Source organism: Ranitomeya imitator, chromosome 1 (assembly GCF_032444005.1).
Source record: "Ranitomeya imitator isolate aRanImi1 chromosome 1, aRanImi1.pri, whole genome shotgun sequence".
Lineage (NCBI taxonomy): Eukaryota > Metazoa > Chordata > Amphibia > Anura > Dendrobatidae > Ranitomeya > Ranitomeya imitator.
In genome coordinates this window covers 1,188,581,338-1,188,603,596 of record NC_091282.1, presented here as the reverse complement: position 1 = coordinate 1,188,603,596, position 22,259 = coordinate 1,188,581,338, and the positions used below count along the sequence as shown (strand labels likewise).

General features: G+C 41.8%; 1 protein-coding gene across 8 annotated transcripts in view; it reads right to left on the bottom strand.

Annotated features, from left to right (window-relative positions):
- The window catches only part of JAKMIP1 (janus kinase and microtubule interacting protein 1), a 211,713-nt gene that overhangs the window by 115,311 nt on the left and 74,143 nt on the right, over positions 1-22,259 (bottom strand). For all 8 annotated transcript variants that reach the window (XR_011317025.1, XR_011317024.1, XM_069744820.1 and 5 more), the window contains exons 2-3: positions 10,258-10,564; positions 7,959-8,453 (exon numbers count right to left, since the gene is read on the bottom strand). Coding sequence is in view for 6 of the 8 variants with exons in the window: in XM_069744820.1 (XP_069600921.1) it covers positions 7,959-8,453; positions 10,258-10,386 (624 nt within the window). In the remaining 2 variants the exon portion in view is untranslated. The remainder of the gene's footprint in view (positions 1-7,958; positions 8,454-10,257; positions 10,565-22,259) is intronic.

The window sequence follows — 22,259 nt, the reverse complement described above, 5'->3', positions numbered from 1 at the left end:
AGTACGTTTGGGGTCATCGTCCTGCTGGAAGACCCATGACCTAGGATAACAACCCAGCGTTGTGACACTGGGCACTACACTGCAACCCAAAATTCTTTGGTAGTCTTCAAATTTAATGATACCTTGCAGACACAGTCATGATACTCAGAGCCAGAGGCAGCAAAATAACCCCAAAACATCTTTGAACCTCCACCATATTTGACTGTAGGTACTGTGTTCTTTTCTTTGTAGGCTTCATTCCATTTGAAGTAAACAGTAGAATGATGTGCTTTACCAAAAAGCTTCATCTTGGTCTCATCTGTCCACAAGATACTTTCCCAGAAGGATTTTGGCTTGCGGTACTCACGTACATTATACAATAATTTTCTGTGAGAATAACTTTCTCTGGAACAATTTTAAAGGGTATCAACATTTTCAGCCATGACGAAGTATAAAAATAAATAAATAAATAAAATAATGATGGTGAAGCTGGCACAAAAGTTCACCACAAATACTTGGAAAAAAAAAAGAAAGAGGATTCAGAATAATAACGCAGCTGGCGATTTCCAGATGCGCCATCTACTTGAAAAACTCGGTGGGTTTGCCAAAGTTTAAAAGACATCTTGTGCACATACCCCAAAACAGGTTTTTAAAACTATACTGTATTTTTTTTTTTTAATTTCCCAAATCACAGGCACTTTAACTAGATTAATTCTTCCTGTTCTGCACAGATGACTTTCAGCAGTCTCATTATCATCAGAGTCAGGATTACAAATGACTGAGAATCTACTGCTGCTAATTTCCATGTGCGTCATAGGAAGTTGGAGGTTAATACAAGGCCTAGAAGCCTGTGTGAAAATTTCAAGATTTATGTATTTATTTTATATATTGATAACATTTAGAAAAAACACATTTAACATAAAAAATTGGAATTTTTTTCTGGTTACTGAAACTGTAGTCTCCCATTACCTTACTATGGTGCAATGTGAAAAAAGGCTCATTTAACTATATGGAAGTAAAAATCCCTCTTATTCTGTACAGTATATCTGGGAAGAATATTATTATGCAAATAATGATAGCATTCATTATTCATTATGATGAGACTATTTTGCTTCCTGCTAATTGGCATTCTGCCAAGTAACATTCTTCACATGTCCACAGACTATGCCAGGAATATCTGAAAACTCCATGCTCCCTCTAGTGGCAGCTGCAGGCAGGCAGCCTTATCGAGGTCTTTCCAGCAGGGCTTCTTTAGGGTACGTGCACACAATTTTTGGAACTTGTCCACTGCAAAAACAACGGACAAACTGCTTTAAAAAAAAAATTTAAAATCCACACGCTAGAACGCTGTTCGTATGTTTTGTGCTTTGAGCATTTTTGTTTTTTTTTTGTCACTTTAGGTATTGAAAAAAAACTTGGAATGAAATAAGGGAAAATTCAGGTCATTGTTTTGGGCTCCAAAGGAGGGTTACCTAAATTGATTTTTATTTTAAAATGCATTTTTTTTTTACTGCTGAAAAAAAAAAAAAAACAGTAGAGACATACCAGGGAGTCAATCGCAAGCAATTGTTTTATTTTTTATTATTACTTAGCATTTTTAAAAGGACATTGACATTTTTAAAAATCTCAGGAAATGTGATAAAATAAATAAAATAACCAATACTCACCTTATTAATTCCTTGCCCATTACACAGGGCTGTGGAGTCGGAGTCGTGGAGTAGGAGTCAGAGTTAGTTTTGGTTGGAGTCGGAGTCTGAGTCGGTAGAAATGTACCGACTCCAGCTTTTAAAAAAATGTATTAATATTTCATAATTGAACTTTCATATTAATTTTATAAATGTTACTCAAATATATATGTTCTATGAAACTATGAACAACAGTGATAAGCAGTTCTGCTGGAGATATAGACATTTCTTACTTCTTGTGTGTCACTGTTCTCCACTGCCCTTATCTAATCTTATACTTGGTTAACCTCATGCTGCCCCAATCCCCCTACTTACAATGTATGAAACTGAAAGTAAAAATGTGTTGCAAATTCTTAGTAGTAAAGCTCCTCCACTAGACTCGATGTTTACTAGGTGTGCGTCTTCCAAGCATCTCTCAGCTGCTACTCAGAAGAGGAAGACTGTAAGAAGTATTATCTTTTCAACAAACTTTGCATCAGTTAACTGTGAGTACATGAGGAATAACAGTATTACTGACCACTATATCAGTTGTACGACCTGGAAATTTTGTACAATTGTTTTTAGGAAAAATAATGGTCATTTGGATTGTGAATGCAGAATTAAAAACCTGAGAATGTCAAAGAAGCGTCACATTAAATCAGCTGTATTTGAACATTTCACCATCACTCAAGAGAGAAAACATTATGTCTGTCAGTGTATGACAATTGATCCAGACGAAAACAAATGCTGTGAAGCCAAGATCAGTGCACATTCAGGCAAAGATAAAAATGCTCCTACCAGAGCTTCTAATCTAAAGAGACATTTACAGCGCTTTCATCCAGAAGTACTGAAAGCAGTGGATGAGAAAGACTGCATCCAAACCAATGAACCAGTGCCCAGCTCTTCCAGCCAAACAAAGGAGCAGAGAACTTTGCAGCCATCAGTTGCAAGATATTTTGTCAGTGACAAAGTTACTGTGACAATGACAGTAGATACATTTAAAAAACAGATTATAGAGCTTGTTGTAAAGTATAGTGTGCTTATTTCATTATTTTCACAACCAGCTTTTATGTGTCTGAATGGGGAAATGGCCCGCAAGCTTGGTGTTTCTCTGGAGAGAGAGAGTATTAGAAAATTAGTAATCAAATAAGCTTTTAAACAAAAGGAAGAACTTAAAAAAAAAGCTCTCAAGGGACGCTTTCTGTTTCTTAAAATGGATGCCTGCACACGTCACAGAGTGAACTATTTTGCCATCAATGTCCGATTTGTTTGTGACAAAAATGAAAGTTACATTGGCAGTAAAAGACACCAAAGCTCATCACATCAGTGAGTTTCTCCAGGTCTTGGTGGAAAAGGTTCTGCAAGACTATGAACTTAAAATAGAGCAAGATCTTTCTGTCGTAACTGACAATGCTTCAAATATGATAAGTACTATTAAGCTAATGAATGAGAGTAATGATGGTGACCAGCAGCTAGAAGAACATTCTGGGTCCACAGTCACAGAAATGTTTGAAATAGATGAACACAGTATTGTAACTGAGGAGCAAACTGAAGTTGCTTCAAATGAACAGCAACATGATAGTTTAGATGATCTTGTTGAAACTGTGTCAATACGTTCTTTCATTCATCACATGCGCTGTGTTGTGCATACGCTACAGCTGGCTATAAGAGACAGTCTGCAAGAAGGACATGCTGCTGCACAGATTGGCAAGGTGAGAAAAATGGCTACTGTTGCCAGAACCCCTAAAGTTGACTCAATTTTGAAGAGACGTGCTGGAAAAGGGGCAATTATTGATCAAGCCACACGATGGGGCAGTACTTACTTAATGATTCAGCGCTTGGTTGAACTGAAAACCTTTCTTGTAGACATGGCTAACCCTCAACTGACGCTAAATGAAAGTCAGTGGAATCAGGTGACTGAGCTGGAAAAATTGCTAGAGCACCCATTTACAGTGACTACAAAATTACAAGCAGAGGACTTAACTCCAGGTATTTTCTTAAAGGAGTGGAAGAACCTGATGTTTCGCCTGTCCCAAAGAGGAGGGTTAATTGCAAGTGGCATTGCTACATCAATGAAATGGAGAGAGGAGCTACTATTACAAAATAACATTCTTTTGGCAGCTGTTTATGTAGACCCAATGCATCGGATTCTTCTCGATGATCAACAGCTAACTAAAGGAAAAGAAGCTCTGTTTGAAATAGCAGTAAGGATGAAAGGGTTGCAGAACAGTCAGGAGGAACAAGAAGAATATGGTCGTCCTGCCACATCTTCACCCTCATCAACTGATGAAGAATTTAATTTTGAAAAATATTTGGATCACAAGGATCGTCAAAGACCACAGTCAGTACATTTCAGCAGAATTTTTCATGTGCACTAAAAAAACCTGAGAAATTTGACCGTTCATCAAAAATAACAGTGCAACAAGCGATTCCTCTGTATCCTGACATTGTCGGAGATGTTGCACGAGTGGTTACTGCTTTGCCACCAACCCAAGTTAATGTAGAGATGTTGTTCTCTGCTCTCAAAATAATTAGATCAGATTTGAGGGCATCCATGAAGGAGGATCTGACAGAGGCAATACTTTTTCTGAGGACAAATTTATAGATTTCTTATTAACTGCATAACAGTGTTTATTGCATATTTACTTACAAGAGTTTAGAAAAGTTTATAAAAGTTATTTGCTATATTCTAATTGTATTCTAATAAATATAGTTTTTGCTCTAAGTGATCTGATTACTTATATGATGGTGAGAAACTGAATAAGCACAATGTTAATATTTTATAACAGTAAATTTATTGTTATGAATTGGCCATTTATGAAGGAGTCGGAGCCGGAGTCGGAACCTGATAAAATCCAGGAGTCGGAGTCGCAACTGTGGCTTACCGACTCCACAGCCCTGCCATTACAGAGCTGAGGCTCCATTGGTGTTGAACGACATCGCTTTATGTGGGATTGAACAAGGATTGTTTTTATCATCTTTTTATTTATTTTATCACATTCTATTGTTTGCTCATATTTGTGACTATTTTAGCTGCCGTATGGAGCGCTCTCTCGATATAAGAATTATAAAGCCGGGGTCACCTACATCTGTGCACGTGGTTTTCGAAACTACTTAAAAATTGTGATCGCTTCACAAGGGCGCTGGAGAATTCTCGCTGCTTTTATTATAAAATGACTGTTTTGCGCGGCTCATAGATGGGAAACAACAGATGCAGAATTTATCAGCCTCACACTGTAATTTTCCAGTTGCCGTGTATAAAACACCATGCCAGATGGTTTTGCCGTTCAGCCGTCAAATTCTCTAAAAATGTAAAAAAAAACCTGCTAAATTAATGAAGAAAGGAGGAGGAAAAAGACAGGCTAAGGCTGGTGTCACACCCAGCCTTAGATTGGGGCATAGTATTTTATTTCACTTTTTTTTTTTTTAAAGTGAATCTGTCACCCCCTGGGACATATATGACCTATTAACTCCTTAACGACGGAGGTTTTTTTGCTCCTCTACTTCCCAGGGCCATAACTTTTCTATTTTTCGGTCAAAATGGCCATGAGAGGGCTTTTTTTTTTTTTTTTTGAGGGACGAGTCGTACTTTTGAACGACACCATTGGTTTTAACATATCATGCACTGGAAAACAGCAATGACGTGGGCGTGCTATTACGCCGAACGTCAGAATGGAATCAATATGGGCATACAGGTAATAGGAATGTTCCACTAGTCCTACCTGTATGCCTCATATTAGTGGTCTTGTTGCTGAAAAATGTTATGTTCCTTTATGTGAATGATTTCTTCCAGGTTCTGGGGGGGTGTGGTGCCTGAAAGAAATCCCTGCCCTCATTGTAATACTTACCACCTCCCATCAGCGTCAGTTACGGCCCCGGAATCTCGCGCCTGCACTTCCTCAGAAATCCATACCTCATCCACCTTTCTGTGTGCGCTGCATTCAGAGATCTTCTGCACAGGCGCCGAACGTGCTCTCCCCACTTTCTCCCTGCATAGACATCACTATGTACACATGATTCCTATAATATGGCGACATTACCTTAACAGCGTGGCTGACAATCACTGAGCTCAGCGGCTCTGTGCGGAGCATTACAGTGTAGACAGAAAGCCCCTTTCATAGCTGCAGAGCCGTCGTAACATCAGCGTCCCAGCCATTGCCACATATACTCACCAATCTACTTGGAGAAAGAGCACAGACCGGGCTGTGTTTTTTCGTTTCCTAATGTATTAATTAATCCCGTTTACTTTGTGAGCAGTGGCCCCTTGGTACAGACATTAAAAAAAAAAATAATAATAATATAGAGCGTACAAAATAAAAAAAGGTCCATATTAAAAAAAAAAAAATGAAAAGAAAAGTTAAAGCCTCAGGGTAGCAGCAAGAATAAAAAAAAAAGAAGACTGGCCACTTTTGACAGGTTCTCTTTAAAACGTAGTGGCCATTCTCACGTACAGAACCTTCACTGCTCCTCTGCTCTCCTAGCATTCTCTTCTGGAGGGAAGTGTCAAGTGATTGGCTGCAGTGGTCACCTCCGTCCAAGTTTTAATGAATAGACCGTTCTCAGACGGAACATGACTGCAGGGATACAATAGATCAGCGGGAGAAGCCAGGAGCAGTAAGGAGCGATGGTCCAGTAGGTGAATATACATTTTTTGTGCATTTTAAAACCCGCATGGGTCCATTTTTTCATTAATAGATAGTAGCAGACGCCTTTAGTTTCCATAAGATGACAAAAATAATTCAACAACAGCTCAAGATCTGCATTTATTTCTACGTTTAGATTTTAGAATAACACTTGTGTTCACGCCAACAGGCTGTTACTCAGCCTATGACCTATGAGCAAAAAACCTTTACGCTAAAAATGGATCAAAATCTTTCCAAGATCCTGATTAGATTCTAAAAGGAAGACATTTTTATTCATGGCGATTTGTCTACATTAATTTTGGAACCTTTTGTAACTTGCAGTCCACAAAGTTGTCTGTGCACATTCCTTTATTTAGGTCATACTAGGCATCTTTTATAAATTGCTGATTGAGAGAATGTGGTTTGCGACATGTGGAGAGTTTTTTTCTTGCTTAAGCATGCCTTTTTTTCACAGACCATGCCTCCCTTTCAAGCAAAACCAAACTCGCGTCTGGACACTGTGGCTCAACGTCACAGTGAAGAAAGCATTGGGGGAATGCCAACATGTGGATGGTTTGTGCGGAGTCCAGTAGACATGTTAACTTTTCCAAGTATTTGGGAAAAATTAGAAGAAAAAAAACTGGAAAAATTTGGCAAGTATCATGCACACTGAAGCTGATGTAGATGATGACGAGATCTTCCTTGGGTGAGCCAATTTCCTCATCTTATTTATATTTTGGAGGTCTACCTGATTTTGGTCACTGTTCAAACCACCCACCAAGGCAGGAATGAAGCCACCTTTTTTCACCGAGAGCTCCCATCTGAATACACAAAAAAAAACATTCAGATGTTCACCTGACATGTTCAATCACTTGCACGAGGCAAACAGTCTAAAATATGAAACGGACTACATTTCACCTCCTTTCCGGCACGAGCCTGTCTTGATTTGGCATGGTAAACTAGGCAATAGTGCCCAAAGAAATCTAACACTGAAGAACCTAAGTCTCATACTGTTCGCCTTATTCAAGAGTATTGCTACGTCAGGGGAACGTCTAAAACCCGTTGTTCAGGTATTCAGACCAAAGAACCAGACAGTGCTGAGGAGAATGTGGTGTGACCCCGTTGAAAGTACTAGTACAAGGTGGAATTACTTACCAAATGTTGAGGAACAGTTGGGAGGGTCCTTTACACATTTAGATGGTGGGTTCGTCATGCCGCGATCAGAAAGTTTGGCCCAACTCTAAAGCATAAGTGAGCCTCATCATTGGCATTAGCTTCTAGACCTGGCTAAAATGTTTATTCGCCTGATTCAAGTCTTCTTCTACAAATCCTCTAAATTGAGATTTGTAAAAGAATTTGAGAAAAAGGCGGCATTATTCCAAAAAATGCAGCACATTTTATGGAGCGGTATTGTAGCTCAGCACCGGTCATATCAATGGAGCTGAGCTACCATCCAGGACACATCTCACAGACTGGCGTGGAGCCATTTCTAGAAGCCATGTTTTTTCTAATTTACGACCTCTTTGGAGGTTGATTGATGAGATCTAGTGGAGTACTGAAATACGGATGAAACTGAATTACACAGTGGAAGTTCACATAAGACATCCGATACGGATAGTTTTCTCGAACTTCCCAGCCCTGGTATTAAACTTCTACATCCCAGTGATGGTCCATTATGTTTTACCCAACTCACCAGTCTGCGGATATCCCGTTCAGATTCCCGCTTTATCCGGGTAATCTCATCCTGATGCGTCTGATAAGCTATCCGTAAATCTGATGCCTTGGTTTTATCCGCCTGCATGACATTGTTTAACGTTTCCTCTAGTTGTTTTCTTCCGGCTTTCAGTTCTAGTATCTCCTGATGAAATTTAATGCGTTCGCTATCGAATGATCTCTTGGCTTCCTCCCTGGCTTCGTTCAATAAAGCCGTCTTTACTTTGTCTGCGGCTCCGTCCCGTAAAACATTGACCGTGGATTGTAAACGCTGGATTTCACCGTCTTTGATTTTGACCACACGGGTTACATCAAGTTCGTGCTGGCGTATCAGGGCCTCCCGGACCGACTGAAGCTCCTTCATCTTCTCCTCATGGAGCTTGGCTTTCAGTTCTGTTACATATACAGTATGTCGGTGCTGCTCCTGATCCCTCTCCTGCTTGGCATCTTGGAGCTTTTCTCGAAGCTTTGTCACCTAGAAATACAAAAGAATGGCAGAAGATTATCCTAAATATTGCTCAAGTTTATTATAAATATGTCATACATAGAATCCCACATCTAGGACCTACACTCATAGCTAGTGAGCTTCATGACCCCCAATCTGCAAGCCAGAGTAACCAGCATGTTGTCCTACACCTAAGTAACTACAATGGTTGCGGTTGCTAAGCAACAGCTTTAGAATGTTGGGTGTGGTAAGTGTTTAGAACACGAGATTGCCACGTCCCAAATCCTGGCACTCCAGAGAGGGGAAGATGACGGCCTGTCTCCAGGTGTAGACTGTTCTCTTATCCTGAATATTGTCATTATATAAGTAGTAGATGATAAATTCAGTTATTTTCAAATTTGCAATATTTTCCTTTAAGGGGTTAACTTCGATTCTGAGAAATTCTGAACAGAAAGGAGAACTGGGCCTGTGGCACACAGATTGTCCGTCTCCTTATTCCTATCATTTATTAAAGGAAAAAGCCAGACGCTCACTTTTTCCCCAAATAACCTAAAGGAAAATGTTCTGTACGTGTATTTATTTTTTCTGGAAATAGATTTGGTTATCTAATTTCCTGCAGTCGTCTCCTATTTACGTTAATATTTCAACTGACACAGAAAGAACCAAGTCTCTGCAAGCAATTACATATAGAAAATATAGATATAGCGCTTAGAATGGATATCTCATCCATATAGATACAAGGACCGAACGCTCCTATCAATAGGTCATCAATATCTCGCCGGCTGGGGTTCGACACCTAGCACTTATGGAGACATACTCACTTATGGAGCTGGCCATGTTCTGGTAGTGGCCGAGGCTTGTACTACACATCTGCCACCTAAAAGGATGGCGGATGTGTAGCATCCTGCGGCAGCCACTATTAGAAGATGCGGAAAACCTCTTTAATTGTTGAAGTCTGGTTTTTCATTCAGTCCCATAGCCCCCTTGATGTATAACATTCCCTCCACCCCCGGTGAATAACACTCTGTCCCCCCAAAGTGTAGCATTTGCCCCCTCACCCACAGCGTATAACATCCGGCCCTTCGCCATCTTGTCTGCCTTTACTAAAGTGTGTCAGAACGGCCGGTGGTGCAGAGCTCACCGATACCAGCGAAGTCCTCTAATAGCAGCCACCGGGGTAACAAGTCCATTCATGACATATGTTCACTCCTAAATCTTCCCCCATCGCCTGTGAGTGAAATTACTGAGAAGTTAAAGGAACCGCAGCAGCTCAGCAAGTACAGAACGGGGGTCATCTCTTGGACGAGTCTGGGATTGGCGAACCCCAGGAGAAAGCAGAATTTGGTGGAGGAAGGAAAATGCTGTGGGATTATTTTTCAGGGGTTGGCTTTGGCCCCTTAGTTCCTGAGAAGGGAAATCTTAATACTTCAGAATATGCAACCTATTGTAAAATTATAGCTTCCAACTTTGTGGGAACAGTTTAGGGAAGACTCTATTTCTGTTCCCCATAACAAGGTCACTAAAGACATGGTTTGGGGGAGTTTGGTGTGAAAGGACATGACCGGTTGCACGAGCGCTGATCTCATCCCACACCTTTGGGATGACCTAGAACAGAAATTGTGAGCCCGACCCGCTCCTCCGAAATCTGTCTGTCCTCACAACTGCTCTCCTGCATGAAGGGGCCAAGGTGTTTAGGTGTGATGTGGAGGGGGCACGATACTTTTTGTCCATATAGTGTATACTTCATTCATAACACCCAGTGCCGCACTACTTGGCGATTGCGCACATCCCTACAAGTGCTGGATCCAGCAGTATCATGCCGGCAGTGCCGTACCTTGTGTTTTTCCTGCTGAAATTCTATTTGGATCTGAGTGAGCTTTGTCCGCAGTTCTTCATTAGCGGTCTGAAACGCCTCCATTTCTACTTCACACTTGTCTCCTTTGGCTCTAATTTTCTTTGACATGTTTCCGTCAATCGTGGCCACACCACATACAACTAAAATGGTTTCTATTCAAACTAATTCTCTTTGGCATCAAAATGGGTATAAAAAAAAAAATAAAAAAAAATAAAAAAATCAACTTTTTTTAAATTCACAAATCTTGTGTACGCGACTCTTAGCCATCCTCCTCCTCTTTGTTCACCTGTGTGGGAAGAAACAAGAGGGAAAATGTAATTGAAAAATCTGAAAACAGCAGTTAAAAAGGAAACTATCAAAAAGTAGGCTAATTGCTATAATAAACCCTACCGCAGGTTTTAGTTTTCTTTAAATTGCTGGACGGAAAAAAAGTAATTAATTGGGACGACTGATGAAGACAACCCTTGTGCATACACCCTATGAAGATCAGCAGGAGCGACTCCTGACCCGGCAGACTTGAGCAGAGGAGCAGTCATCTAATACTACATTTACCCTGCAGCGGCTAATGCCTGGCTAGCTGGCAAAAATCAGCAATTTAAAGAGACTCTTACAAATAGACAAATCCTTTTCTAATCAATCGTCTGAAGCTACTGAAGAAGCAGGAGGCGAAACAGAACTGATCCGAGGCGAAACGGAACTGATCCGAGGCGAAACGGAACTGATCCGAGGCGAAACGGAACTGATCCTTGGCGATTATAAGGAGACCTTATCAGAGAATAACCTCCCCCCTCATTAAAGGACACAAGCTGTCATAAAACAGACAGTATCTTCTGACAGGGCGGCTGCTGGGACACGAAGCGAAGATTTTGCAGGTTATAATAGTACACTATTACAGGACCTGTGGAGCAGCGGTATGGTGCTAGTAACTGATAAATTATAAAAATATAATTGTTATTTTGGTAACAGATTAAAATCATCATTGGCAGTAATTAACAATTGTTACTATGTTCCCTATGTTACTATGCTGCTCTTCGGTAGATTTCAATAGTATTTAGAATAAATGCATTTAGCAGATCTGGCTGTAATCTGTATAAAATATCACTGACGAAGCATATAAATGCAAACGTGATCAGACAGTCAAGTGGAAATTAAAAAAAATAAAGACAAAAAATAGAAAAAGTGAGAAACTAAAGTGCTCTATAGTAAACCAATAGAAGCATATAAAGGAAACCAACAGGCAACCATAGTAAAATAGAAGGGCTGTGTTACCATGATGCTCATCTTATAAAACATCTGTATGTAGGAGATCTCTGCTTTCCTCACCATAAATTATAGAATTACGGTAGTTCCGCTAATGATCTAAAAGACTAATATCCTCTATAAATCCAACCTCCCACTGACATCTCCAGCACTTCTCTCATGCTGCACTAGTTTACTCGAATGCGCTACACCAGACAATCCAGTTAACTCCCAATATCCACAGTTTTAAGCATGCCCTAAAAACACATTTCTTTAGTCTGCCCCATCACCTCAACTCCGTAATCTAACAAACTATTCCCGGTTCTCTCTTCCTTACACTCATTAGCACTTTCTACCTGTACTTGTATAGGTACTGGCTGGCGATTTGTTCATTTAGTGTCATTTGAAAGCACCCATTAATTATACTGATGGCAGGACCTTACACGACTTTTTTTTTTCATTTTGAACTTTTACCTTTTGGGTTACTCCCATTTCCCCAAAGATTGTAAGCTTGCAAGAGCAGCACCCTATCACCTCCTGTTATATATTGAACTGTGTGTTACTCAGTAATATCTTATCTTGTTTGTACAAGTTACCGCTGAACTGTAAAGTGCTGATGTATATGTTGGCGTTAAAAAAAATAAAAAAATAGAATTTTAAATGCATGCAATGACCACTAGGGGGAGCAGTCTGCATATAAAATTTCTGCACCTGGAACTGGACAAGGACATCATGCGAGAAAACAAATGCTGGGATCTCTTCCCCCACCCCAATAGCAGCCATTTGCCCTTGCCCCTATGTTGTGCACGCCACTACACAACAGTATATATTGGTACAGTTGAAAAATAAAAATCTCTCTGTGTTTTTGTTTTCCTGTTAGGACAGGAAGGCAGTGTTTGTTCTGCTAACCTTGCACTGGTTTATGCAGTACTCTTAATAAACCAGTGGAAGATTTAAAAAGAGACAGTGTTCCTGTGTCTACCTCAATGCGTAGCCGAGTGAGACGATCTATCACAATATATACGAATTATATTACTGAAAGTCAGGCAGCAGGAGGGAGGCCAATCGACACCTGGTCATTGTGCGGATCCGGCTCTTTACAGATGGATGACGTGGATAGGAGACTTATCTGTATACACTGCCTGTCAAGCAGAACCCCCGGGATTACTACTATTCTTCTCACAATTCTGTGCTTTGCTTCTGAAAAGATGTTTACATGTAAAACCTGCAGTAAGAAGATGTGGAGAAACTAGCTATTGAACCCGTTCTACGCCCGGGTGGCGAGCATCTATATTGGTATATGTGCTCCATCCTGTCATGTGCTGCTCCATCCTGCGTCCCCATCCTGTCATGAGCTGCTCCATCCTGCGTCCCCATCCTGTCATGAGCTGCTCCATCCTGCGTCCCCATACTGACATGTGCTGCTCCCATCCTGCACTCCCATTCTGACATGTGCTGCTCCATCCTGCGTCCCCATCCGGTCATGTGCTGCTCCATCCTGCCATGTGTTGCACCCATCTTGCGCCCCCATTCTGTCACGTGTTGCACCCATCCTGCGCCCCCATTCTGTCATGTGTTGCACCCATCTTGCGCCCCCATTCTGTCATGTGTTGCACCCATCCTGCGCCCCCATTCTGTCATGTGCTGCACCCATCCTGCGCCCCCATCCTGCCATGTGTTGCACCCATCTTGCGCCCCCATTCTGTCATGTGTTGCACCCATTCTGTCATGTGCTGCTCCCATCCTGCGGCCCCATTCTGACATGTTCTGCACCCATCCTGCGCCTCCATTCTGACATGTTCTGCACCCATCTTGCGCCCCCATTCTGTCGTGTGCTGCTCCCATCCTGCGCCCCCGTTCTGTCATGTGCTGCTGCCATCCTGCGCCCGTTCTGTCATGTGCTGCTCCCATCCTGCGCCACCATTGTATTATATGTCCCACATAAGATGCTCCATTATATATGCCCCCGTATGCTGCTGCCATATATATATATAAAAAAAAAAAATACCATACTCGCCTATCGTCGCTGGGCGCCGAGTGCTGGGGGCCTGAGCAGGCGGGGACGCCGGTGCGCTGTAGGGGTCAGGTGCCGGAGTCACCGCTAGCTCAGGCCCCCAGCACTTGCTATACTCACCTGTCTGTCCCGTTCCAGCGCTGCGCGCCGCCATCTTCCGGCTCCTCTGGCTGTGACTGTTCAGTCAGAGGGCGGCGCCGGCGCGAATTAAGAGCGTCATCGCGCCCTCTGAACTGGGATCGTCACAGCAGAGGACCCGGGAGACGGAGCCGCGCACAGCGGTGGAACGGAGGACAGGTGAATATACTTACCCTCCTGGCGGTCCCTGACTCTCCGGTGGAGATCGTGGTGTGCGTTCTGTGTATACGCATACCGCGATCTCCTGGGAGCGTCACTCTGTGAGGCCCAGACTGCGCCGGCGCTTGCGCATTCTATAAAGGCTTCGGACAGAGTGACGCTCCCAGATATAGATATATATATATATATATATATATATATATATATATATATATACACACACATATATATATATATATATATATATATATATATATATATATATATATATATATATATATATATATATATATATATATATATATATTTCTTCCAAGTTACAAATGTAAGGCGAAGAAGCTATCAAACTCTAAAAATAAGAATAAAAACAAAATGACAGGTACCACAGCACTCCTATGTACAAGTTTAGGTTTTAGCTAGTCCCACTTTAAAGTAGTTGCCTACCCCCCCAACAGGGCTCACCTTGTGGCAGATGTGTGCGGGACCCTCCTCGGTAATGCTGTAATGAGACACAGACATGCCAAGGCTGGAAAAGAAGGAGGAGGAGGAGGCAGCGGCCCGCACATCCCGAGACTCCCACATATAGTGTTTATTGCAACCTGGCCCCACTAGAACACGAGCAGGAGCCCCCGGACTCCAGACCTGGACCCATAATCTAGGGCATTTCCGCTCATTAGTGAAATGCATATTAGATACCGTAAATAAAGAACACAACACCTATAGTCTACTGTACGATATAGTGTATAATTTCTTCTAGGTGGAATGCAGTATTTCATGGAAGAGGAGTCAGTAATGAATATAGTATTGCTACTCTGTCCATCCTTGTAAATAAAGTAGGCACAGATAGTACCATCTCCTTGTCCCTTCTTGTAAATAACGAGAACGCAGCACATTCATTTTAAAAGAATTAGCCACATGGTTGTCACCCTGTATAGAATATAGACACAGAGTACTGTTTGTTGGCTCCTTATGTGGATAATGTAAGCACAGTTAGTACTACCTCCTGGTCTCTTACTGTAAATAATGCGACCACATACCATACACTCTGACAATTATGTAGGCATACAGGTATCTCTGTGTAAATAATAAAATAATACAGATACTGATCGTACAGCCAGTTGTTCCTTTGTGTAAATAATGCAGGCAAAGATAGTACTAGCTCCTGGTCCCTTTCTGTAAATAATGTGAACACTGCTTGCACATCCTGTGTAAATTATATAGGCAGATAGTGGACTACCCGAAAAATAATGCAGACAAATAATACTACCTCCTAGTCCTTTCTGTAAATAATACAGACACAGATAGTACTACCTTCTGGTCTCTTCTTGTACATAACATACAATTCTACATCAATTATATAAATAATTCAGATACTGCTACTACTACAGGAGTCAGGATCAGCAGCAGCACCCATTGACCTCAGGCAAGTCCTGGGGTCCACGGGCACTTGAGGGGCTTATACTGACTAGGTTTCAATTTGTGACATCTGCCATACATGTACAGTGGACGTGCACACGGCATGTTGTGAGTACAGAATTGCAGCAGTACACTTCAAGAAACTCAGATTTTCTCACAATACTAAAAGAAAATAGAAAAATAAAAAAAATATTTGCTAAACAATATACAGTGGCAATGCTATATTCCCCGGGATGGTAGATAAGTGCATGTAGGCTCAGAAAGTAAAACCTCCTAGTCTCTCCACGTAAATGAGCGGGCTCAGATAATTACGGTAAGAAACCAGGAGATAGTACTAAAGTGAAGAAAGATCGCACACCGACACTGTAAATAAAAAGTCACACGGTTGTATTTAATACGGATACAGTACTGCCTCCTAGTCCTTCCTGTAAATATATAATGCAGATACACATATGGAAATAACTACTGCCATTGGCCGAATGTCATGCTAGCTTCTTTAAAGGGATGTCTCGCCAAAACTTTTTTTTTTTTTTTTAAAGTTACACCACCGTTTGCATTACCTGCCTTTGCTATGGGACATTTTATTTACCACTATGTATGATCAATATAAAGCCATTTACACTTGTTGCAGACGCAACACTGGACTGAACCACAGAATCCAGATTAAAAACGTAGCCGAAAACCGGGCCGCGACCGTCCTTGTGGCCAGTAAATCTATCAAATGCAGTGCCCTCTGGTGGCCAAGGGTCAGTATAGCAATGCAAAGAACTGAACATTAAATACGGATTATGGGGACCATAAAAAATTGCTATAAATCATTTGCAAAGCATTACAGATGGGAATTCCCTGCACTGTTTACATATATATTGTTATTAACCCTTGAAAAGCAGGATTAAATCACAAGCCATCTCTTAATAACCTTCCTGCCGAAGCAGCCCCATCCTACCTTCGTGTGCTCATGACAGTTTCGCCTTGGTTTGCTGCCTGCTCTCAGCACTTCCTATGAAGCTCACCACTGCATTTCCTCTTCATTATATTAGCATTTACATCTGTACCTCCAGCGCACACTGATTACACGGCTATATGCCAGACCATGAGAAGGTAACCTCGCCTACATGATGATATGGCAGCAATGAGCAGAGCATCTCCTGAAATCTTCTTCCCTATCGAGACTCATTTACTTGATCTTATGCCGCTTAGTTTCTTGCACTGACATCCACAGGAGCAAATAATAAAAGGCACCGACAGCTACCAGTGGAAAAAGCAAGATATGGCGGCACAAGTACTATTTTGGTTGTCTCCATGCTAACAGGTCCACCACCTGCATTAGGCCTTAATGTCAACGTCAGGCACAGCTCAAATTAGTTTTGTTTCGCTCGCCTCTCCAAATTATCCGAAAATCTCCCCCTTCCAAGTAATTTCCTGACTTTCCATGCGCTTTCAAATCTGATCTCACCGTGTTACAGCAGACCTTCCGCAGAGCAAATCTGACCTTTGTGGCTTCTCAGTCTCACTGTGCCTGAACTCGTCTCACATTTTAAATTTGAAGGTATCTTCTCTTTTTATTCATCACAATAGTTTATTTAGCTTGTTTTAGGAATGAATAATGCAAAGTTTGTGGAAGTAAGTAGGGTTTTTCGTAGGAAGAAAAAAAAAAGAGGGTGGCCTCTGAGGCACATTGGGCCCCAACACAAATGCTCTTCGTTGAGATTTTTTGCTGAAATGGCCAGTTATATGAGTTATCGACCCCCTTGTTGAAGAAATGAATTCTGTGGTTAAATGACGAGGGAGACCCAAAATGAAGATTCAGGGGAAGAGAGCGACAATTCATCTCAAGATGAGGTGGGAGAATGTAAAAGTGATTCCGGAACAGAGCAGGATGGTGGAGACTGATTCAGATGACATCTATTATTTGGGAAAAGATAAGACCAAGTGGAGCAAGAAGCCACTTCTTGCGTTAGCCGAAACACCAAGAGCTGGCCAATGTTCATTTTCTTCGCGATGTTGAATGCGGGTGGTATCAATTCACAAGAGATTTACCTCTGGGTAGAGTTTACCTGAAAACATTGGCTAGTGAACTTGAGAGTTGAGAGCTACCTCGAAAAAATCTGAAGACGAGTGGAATCCCCTCTAACCTGCAAGTGCAAGTGTAAAGATTTCAGCCCAAAGATGATCGAGGAAAAAAAAAACACCTCTCCCACCTCCCAAAAGACATAGATGCACCACCTGCGCCGATGAAACTGGTGGCAGAAGAATGTCAAATTATGAATGCAAAAAATGTCACAACGCGATCTGCCTGTACCATGGAAGAGGATCTGCCAGCCTTGTTTCTCACAAAATTAGAATATCAAAAAGCTAATTTCAGTTCTTCAATACAAAAAGTGAAACTCATATTATATAGTCATTACAAACAGAGTGATCTATTTCCAGTCATTACCTTAGTAAATTAGAATAATTAACAAAAAACACCTGCAAAGGCTTCGAAAGTGTTTAAAAAGGTCCCTTAGTCTTTCAGTAGGCTCCACAATCATGGGGAAGACTGCTGACTTGACAGATGTCCAGAAGGCAGTCACTGACACACTCCACAAGGAGGGTAAGCCAGAAAAGGTCATTGCTAAAGAAGCTGGCTGTTCACAGAGTGTTGTTTCCAAGCATATTAATGGAAAGTTGAGTGGAAGGAAAAAGTGTGGTAGAAAAAGGTGCACAAGCAACCAGGGTAACCGCAGCCTTTAAAGGATTGTTAAGAAAAGGCCATTCAAAAATGTGGTGGAGATTCACAAGGAGTGGACTGCTGCTGGAGTCATTGCTTCCAGAGGCACCACACCCAGACGTGTCCAGGACATGGGCTTCAAGTGTCACATTCCTTGTGTCAGCCACTCATGACCAATAGACAACACCAGAAGCGTCTTACCTGGGCCAAGGAGAAAAAGAACTGGACTGTTACTCAGTGGTCCAAGGTTTTTTCAGATGAAAGTAAATTTTGCATTTCATTTGAAATCAAAGTCCCAGAGTCTGGAGGAAGAGTGGAGAGGCCACAATCCAAGCTGCTTGAGGCCTAGTGTGAAGTTTCCACAATCAGTGATGCTTTGGGGAGCCATGTCTTCTGCTGGTGTAGTTAAGTAAATAAGGCAGCACACTGCAGCGCTAAAACATGTAAACTTGAAAACACGAAATTTGAACTGCATTACTGCACTAGAAATATGAAAAATGAGAGCTTTTAGCGCATAAAAATGGCCAATTTTATGTGTACCTGGTAGCCCCTTTACGGCATCTCTCTTATACCAGGTCCTAAACTTGCCTTACCTCGCTGAGAATAAACGTCTCCATCTGAATGGGTGCATGTGAAACCTCTTCTTAGACTAAAATTCTCTCTCTCTGTGGAGGGGTATTGGACCTGCTGTAATTAAAACACCTGAAGCTAGGAGGCGGAGTGCACGATCAGAAGGCTAAAGAATACATTTCAAAAACCTGACCGGCACATCCAAACATAGACTAAGTGTGAACAGGTGCTGAACCTGCTGGTGTAGGTCCACTGTGTTATATCAAGATCAAAGTCAGCACAGCCATTTACCAGGAAATTTTAGAGCAGTCTATGCTTCTCTCTGCTGACAAGCTTTTTGGAGATGGAAATTTCATTCTCCAGCAGGATTTGGCACCTGTCCACACTGCCAAAACTACCAATACCTGGTGTAAAAACAACAGTATCACTGTGCTTGATTGGCAGCAAACTCTCCTGACCTTAACCCCATACAGAATCTATGGGGTATTGTCAAGAGGAAGATGAGAGACACCAAACACAACAATGCAGACGAGCTGAAGGCTGCTATCAAAGCAACCTGGGCTTCCATAACACCTCAGCAGCGCCACAGGCTGATCGCCTCCATGCCACGACACATTGATGCAGTAATTGATGCAAAAGGAGCCACAACCAAGTATAGAGTGCATTTACTGAACATACATTTCAGTAGGCTAACATTTTGGCTTTTAAAATCATTTTTCAAGCTGGTGTTATAAAGTATTCTAATTTACTGAGATAATGACTTTTGGCTTTTCATTGGCTGTAAGACAATCATCAACATTAACAGAAATAAAAACACTTGAAATACACCACTCTGTAATGACTATATAAAATATAGGCGTTTCACTTTTTGCATTGAAGAACTGAAATAAATTAACTTTTTCATGATACTCTAATTTCGTGAGAAGCACATGTAAGTGCATTACCATTGAGGTTTTTTTCTCTAACTTTAATTTTTAGTAATAGTTTGGTCATAAAAACTGGAGGCTATTTGGTGGTAGTTGAGAAATTTGGTACTTTTTAATGTTTAATATGTTTATGGTTAATAATTTTTTTAAATTTTTTTTTTTTTTTATAAATCTGAGTTTGCGTACTCTCTTAATACACCCCTATGAAACTCGCTGATTACTTTTCGAGTCCCGAAATTGAGATAATTAGAAATTATATGTGGTTTTATAACTGGTGTCTGTCCTGAACTTGGGAGTGCCAGAAGTGCAACTGATGGAGGGTTAAGGGAACACTGCTGTTAAGTCATTAAAATTAAATTCTTAAATGACATACCGCTACAGGGATAAGGCCAGGATCACACGTGCGAGAAATACGGCCGAGTCTCGCATGTTAATACCTGGCACTGCCGCCGGCACTCAGGAGTGGAACGTGCAGCTCCATGTATTGATATGCGGCCGCACGCTCCGCTCCTGAGTGCCGGCGGCAGTGCCGGGTATTAACATGCGAGACTTGGCCGTATTTCTCACATGTGTGATCCCGGCCTAAGGCGCACAGCGACGTCCCGCTACAGGGATAACATATAGTGACATCGCAGCACAGAAATATTGCATGCAGCACAGGGATAACGCACACAGTGATGTCACTACACAGGGTTAATAAATAATGTCTAAATTCAGGGCTAATTAAAGTAGTTCAAAGCCAATGTAACAGGACAGTAAACACTAATGTCACAGTACAGATATAATGAACACATATTACATCAAAGGGATAATAACCACAGTGATGACCCTGCACTGGATACTGCAGGTACGGATGAGACGGTACCGCCATATTAAACATACTAAGTGTTGTAATAGCGGGAAAATGTGCACCGAGTATAATCCAACAGTGATGTGACAGAACAGGAATAGTGGTCACATTAATGAGTGGACGGATCGTGTACTCCGAGCTCTCTCAGCAGAGTGATTGTGCACACAGTCATGTCATAATCTACTCTGGCCAGCACAGGAATTATACACTAATCTCACAGTCCGTCTGACTGTACACGATAATCCCTACAAGAAAGGTCATGATGTGAACCGAGACATCTCAGTATAGGAAAAAAGAATTCCAGGCAACGGCCCCACCTGTACTCACTGAGGAATATGGCCTGTGTGTCTAAGGAGCCTGAAGTTGATGTTTTATGACAGGAATGAAAAGGAAAACGATGTTGATGTCCTGCACAACGATCTGATATATCAGTTTATAGTGATTTTGTCACTTGATGCGACAAATACATAATATATACTGCGAGATGCTCTAATCACCCGACTGATGAAGGACGCCGCTCACTTGTCATACTCTTTGCCATCAAAGTGAGTACACGATGAAGAGCCTGAAACGCGTCACAATCAGAGGAATACACAATGGGGGAGAAGCGAGTGAAACCATCTAAGAATAATGGTTTCTTGCCCAACGCAACCCGATCACGCTTATTCCTGCTTCACACACCCCGATAGAAAAAAGTTATTTCCAACCCCTAGAAAATCGGGGATAAATTGCTGCGTTGTACAGTTCCTCTCTTATTCCTCCTGGAAATGTAAACATTAAATGAAAACTAAGCAGGCCCATTTCCCAGAATTGAGTACAATTTTTACAAAAAGATTTCCAGGACCTGGGTCAAGTGGCCATGGCTTTAGTCTGTGGCCATGGCCAGACCCAAGCACCACTTACTCGCCGGCATCCCCAGCACCTCTGGCGCAGCGTCATGTGTGTTTCAATGGGCAATGATGACGCTATGCCGGGCCTACTGATCAGAAGAGGAGTTGGAGATATTAAAAGAGGAGGCTCACTGGAGTCTGGTCCTGCAGACATGAACTACCGTCATGGTCGCCGGACCAGAGTCCTGCAAATCATTGTGCTCAACCCTAGGAAACGGCTTAGTTTTCAGTTTATTCCTATAGTGCTCATTCTAATTGTACCCTTCTCCTTTGTGTCTGTACACGGTCAGCATTGGCAGGAGGAACAACAGAGGAACTGCACAAGGAACTGTAGTAGAACAAGTCCTAGAATTCCCCTGCAATTTATGGCACAGTGAAGGCAAGTTTGTCAAAGGCGCCGCCATGTACTCCAAGATGCCTTTACCTGAATGCCATGGAAAACCACAGATAATATTTAACATCACTATTGGTGGAGCCAAGTAAAAACCTGGGCTCTGCTACATCAGCACATTCTGGTGTCCGTCTCATTCACTGTTCTCTTAGGTGTGTGTGTATTCTACGCTTGCACGGCTCGCTGCGTGTCCTACTTTGAGAAGCCTTCGCTGTGCACAAGGTTTTTCCTGGAACAAGTGCTTTTATTCTGCATTATTTATGCTCCTCCACCACTGGCGTAATTAAGAATGCAGAAGACAAGCTGGGAAATAAAGGCCGCCGATAGTTATGCAGCACGCTGCTTCGCTGTGACTACAGCAATCAGTACGTGCCATTCCAGGAACGGAGAAAAAGACTTAAGTTTGAGGAGGAGTCAAAAGGACAAGTCTAAGAATTACAATAAATTAATAAACCAGAAGACGTGTGGAGGGTGTTTTATCAAATAAAGTATTTTTTGTGTTTTATTTTTTTACTACTAGGTTAGTAATGGGGGTGTCTGATGGACACTGCTCCAGCACTAACCACATTGCTTGATGCAATTTTTGAAGTATCACAGCTGGAATGAACACCACCATTAACCCGATTGCCACCACACCAGGGCAGTTGGGAACAGCTGGGCAAAGCCCCAGAATTGGTG